General features: G+C 38.7%; 1 protein-coding gene across 2 annotated transcripts in view; it reads left to right on the top strand.

Moving 5' to 3' along the window:
- NUP155 (nucleoporin 155) overlaps positions 1–4,069 on the top strand; it is a 66,822-nt gene that overhangs the window by 23,865 nt on the left and 38,888 nt on the right. For both annotated transcript variants that reach the window (XR_002891290.3, XM_024120276.3), the window contains exon 13: positions 2,192–2,362. Coding sequence is in view for 1 of the 2 variants with exons in the window: in XM_024120276.3 (XP_023976044.1) it covers positions 2,192–2,362 (171 nt within the window). In the remaining variant the exon portion in view is untranslated. The remainder of the gene's footprint in view (positions 1–2,191; positions 2,363–4,069) is intronic.

Genomic DNA, 4,069 nt, shown 5'->3' with positions numbered 1-4,069 from the left:
TGGCTCACGGGCCCAGCCGCTCCGCGGCATGTGGGATCCTCCCAGACCGGGGCGCGAACCCGGTTCCCCTGCATTGGCAGGCGGACGCGCAACCACTGCGCCACCAGGGAAGCCCCTATATCTTTTCTGAAATGATCTTTGTCCCACTTAAATATATTATATTTTTAGTTATTATGAGGCCATCCATTATAGTTATGACTTAGAATTTTATTCTTATGATCTCTTTAATTTGTAGTTCCGCCTAAATATTTAGCGTTTTTTCTTTTAATTATAGAAAATTTCAAATATATGCAAAAAATAGAATGGTAAACTGAACCCCACATTAAGAAATTACACATTTCTCCATCTTGTTTCATATCTCTTCCCCACATATATAAATGTATACACACAAACACATGATTGTGTTTTAAGAGTAAATATCACGTATACCACGAAGTCAGTGGAGAGGTCCTGGGTGAGAGGTGCGGCCCTGGCCTATCCTGGCCCAATCCCACACCTAGGCCACCCACCCCAGCCCCCAGCCCAGGAGATGCTGAGAGGAGGCCATCTCTACTCACTCCCCTTGCTATCCCCTACTCCACTCCCATCTGTCCTCCTAGATGCCCTAGCATAGCTCATGTTACCTGCCCTCAGAGGCTGCTGATCAAACGAGATAGACCAACCCCCACTAGGGTATGAATGTCTGAGACTCTCTTTGGAGCCATCTCTTTAAAGGCATTTTGGTTCTAGTGTCACTAGCTGCTTCTGGTTATTTTCAAACGTGAACCCTTCTGGTTAGGGTGAGTGGGAAAAGGTGTGTGTAGATGGCAGGAGGAAGAACCAATTCCTGGGAATGGGGGCATGGTTTGAATGGGCTCTTCCAAGTTTCCGACATGGCCTAAGCAGCTGGGGTAGAGTCAGGAGGTATGTATGGAGGCAAGGAGCACCTTTCTCAAATTCTTTATCCTTTGAACTTTACTGAGCACATACTATGTGCCTCATTATGCGACAGACTGTAAGGATCCAGAACTCAGGAAGATATAAACCCTGTCTTGATGGGAGCACAGTGTTAGGGGGTGCAGGTTTGAAATCTGGCTCTATTTCCTCAAAGCAGTGACTCAAAGGACTAACATGTCTCTGGTCCTCAATTTCCTAATCTATAGCAGTTTTAATAGTACCTACCTCTGTGGGGTGGTTGTGGGATTAAATGAGTTCATGTGTGTAAGGTGCTCAGAACACTACCTGGCACACAGGAAGCACTCGATAAACATTAGCTATCGTTTTTACTTTTAAAGTAGATACTATACATCATATCACTTCATCTCTGTAATACTTGAGTTCTCAAACAAATGTGGACTTTCAATATGTATATGTGTATGTATATATATATATATATATATATATATAGCTCATGAACTTTAATCAAATTCTGATCTCCCACAAACAGCTATAAAAGACAATTGGTCAATGGAAAAATTCTGTATTGACTGGGCATTAGATTGTATTAGAGAAATGTTAATATTCTTACATGTTAGGATAGTATAGTGGTTATGTTAGAAAACATCCTTATTTTTAAGAGGTGCATGCAAAAGTATTTAGTGGTGACATGATATTCACAACTTGCAAATGGTTCAATAAATGAAAAAATATAGAAAGAAGAAAGCAAATAGGGCAAAATGCTATCAGTTGTTGAATCTAGGTATCAGGCATATGGACATTTATTGTACTTTCAACATTTTATTAATGCTTAAAATTTTTTATAATAAAGTATTTTAAAAGACTAGACAATTTTTTTAGAGAGTATCTTAGTTTAGAAAGCAGATATAACTTCAGAAGAAAACAGAAACTGTATGTCAGCAGATTTAAGCACTGAACCTACCAGTGTAGATCAATTTACCCTGGAAAGAGGGTAGAAGGTATAGTCTCCAGTTATTGAAAAAATTGTAAGTTTAGTAAATACTATTTATAGTTTATCCTAAGAAAATTTTGCCTTTGTCTTCTGGTAGGAAAAGATTTACTATCATAGAAGATTCCTGATTAAAAGAATAGACATTAGAAAATCAAATACAGACTTTTGAGAATATTCGTGCTAATGTATTATTATTAATCTGTTAAACCATACATTATTTAAAGATTGTATTTTTTCTTTTTAGAAGGTTTTGCCTCATGTAACTTTAATAATATGTAAAAAACGTTTATTTCTTCTACATAGATGACTACTCGTGTTGATGGTCATTCCTGGGCTCTTTCTGCAATAGATGAGTTCAAAGTAGATAAGATAATCACACCCTTAAATAAGGATCATATTCCCATAACTGACTCACCAGTGGTTGTACAGCAGCACATGTTGCCTCCAAAGAAGTTTGTTCTCCTCTCAGCACAGGTATGTACATCATCTGTTAAGGTGGAGAGAAAAAGAAGAGAAGCCATATTTAACGTTTTGGTCAAAGTATTCTGCAGTAGTTGCTTAATAAAGTCGTTTACCTAAGTACTTAGGAATGTTTATTCTTAAAATATTCTTAAGGAATAGTTTATAAATACCAAAAATGCGGGCCTTCTCTAGTTGTGGCAAGGGGGGGGCTACTCTTCGTTGCAGTGCACAGGCTTCTCATTGCGGTGGCTTCTCATTGTTGTGGAGCACGGGCTCTAGGCACACGGGCTTCAGTAGTTGTGGCATCCAGGCTCAGTAGTTGTGGCTCGCAGGCTCTAGAGCTCTAGAGCGCAGGCTCAGTAGTTGCTCCGCGGCATGTGGGATCTTCCTGGACCAGGGCTCAAACCTATGTCCCCTGCATTGGCAGGCGGATTATTAACCACTGCGCCACCAGGGAAGTTCCAAGAACTTGCTGTTTATAAAGTATTGATATTATACTTTTTCTAAAGTAGTATTTCTATCAACAGTATTCGGCATAAAATTACTAAAACAAGCTATGTTTATTTCTTATCATGTAGTCCTCACTTGTTAAAAAAACAATTTTTTAATATTTATTTTTTGAGTAGCAATGCATTGACAAAATTCCACTGGTAAGCAGAGGGGTATATACAATAAAATCTCCCTTCTGGTTTGGGTCCCCTCCCTACAGACACCCATGTCATCAGAATCTATATCTTTCCAGAGATATGTTATGATATCAATATACAAACAATAAAAGTATATTTATAAACAAACAATAGCATATTGTGTATGCACTGTTTTATACTTTGCTTTTTATGTTTCAAAGATACATTTTAGATATCTTTCCATATTAATATATAAAGAACTTTCTCATTCTATTTTATATTTGAAAGGCATTCCTTTATATGGATGTACTATATTTAACTAGGCCCCTATTAATAGATCAATCTCCAAAATTTACAAGCAGCTCATGCAGCTCAATAACAAAAAAATGAACAACCCAGTCCAAAAATGGGCAGAAGACCTAAATAGACATTTCTCCAAAGAAGATACACAGTTTGCCAACAAACACATGAAAGGATGCTCAACATCATTAATCATTAGAGAAATGCAAATCAAAACTACAACGAGATATCATCTCACACCGGTCAGAATGGCCATCATCAAAAAATCTAGAAACAATAAATGCTGGAGAGGGTGTGGAGAAAAAGGAACCCTCTTGCACTGCTGGTGGGAATGTAAATTGCTACAGCCACTATGGAGAACAGTATGGAGGTTCCTTAAAAAACTACAAATAGAACTACCATACGACCCAGCAATCCTATTACTGGGCATATACCCTGAGAAAATCATAATTCAGAAAGAGTCGTGTACCAAAATGTTCATTGCAGCTCTATTTACAATAGCCAGGACATGGAAGCAACCTAAGTGTCCATCATCAGATGAATGGATAAAGAAGATGTGGAACATATATACAATGGAATATTACTCAGCCATAAATAGAAACGAATTTGAGTTATTTGTAGTTGGGGGCTTCCCTGGTGGTGCAGTGGTTGGGAGTGCGCCTGCCAATGCAGGGGACACGGGTTCGAGCCCGGGTCCGGGAAGATCGCACCTGCCACGGAGCAACTAAGCCCGTGTGCCACAAAGAAAGAAATTGAGTTATTTGTAGTGAGGTGGATGGACCTAGAGTCTGTC

The sequence above is a fragment of the Physeter macrocephalus genome, chromosome 8 (genome assembly GCF_002837175.3).
Source record: "Physeter macrocephalus isolate SW-GA chromosome 8, ASM283717v5, whole genome shotgun sequence".
NCBI lineage: Eukaryota > Metazoa > Chordata > Mammalia > Artiodactyla > Physeteridae > Physeter > Physeter macrocephalus.
Note: the sequence above shows the minus strand (reverse complement) of the source record. Positions and strands in the feature narration are given on the sequence as shown.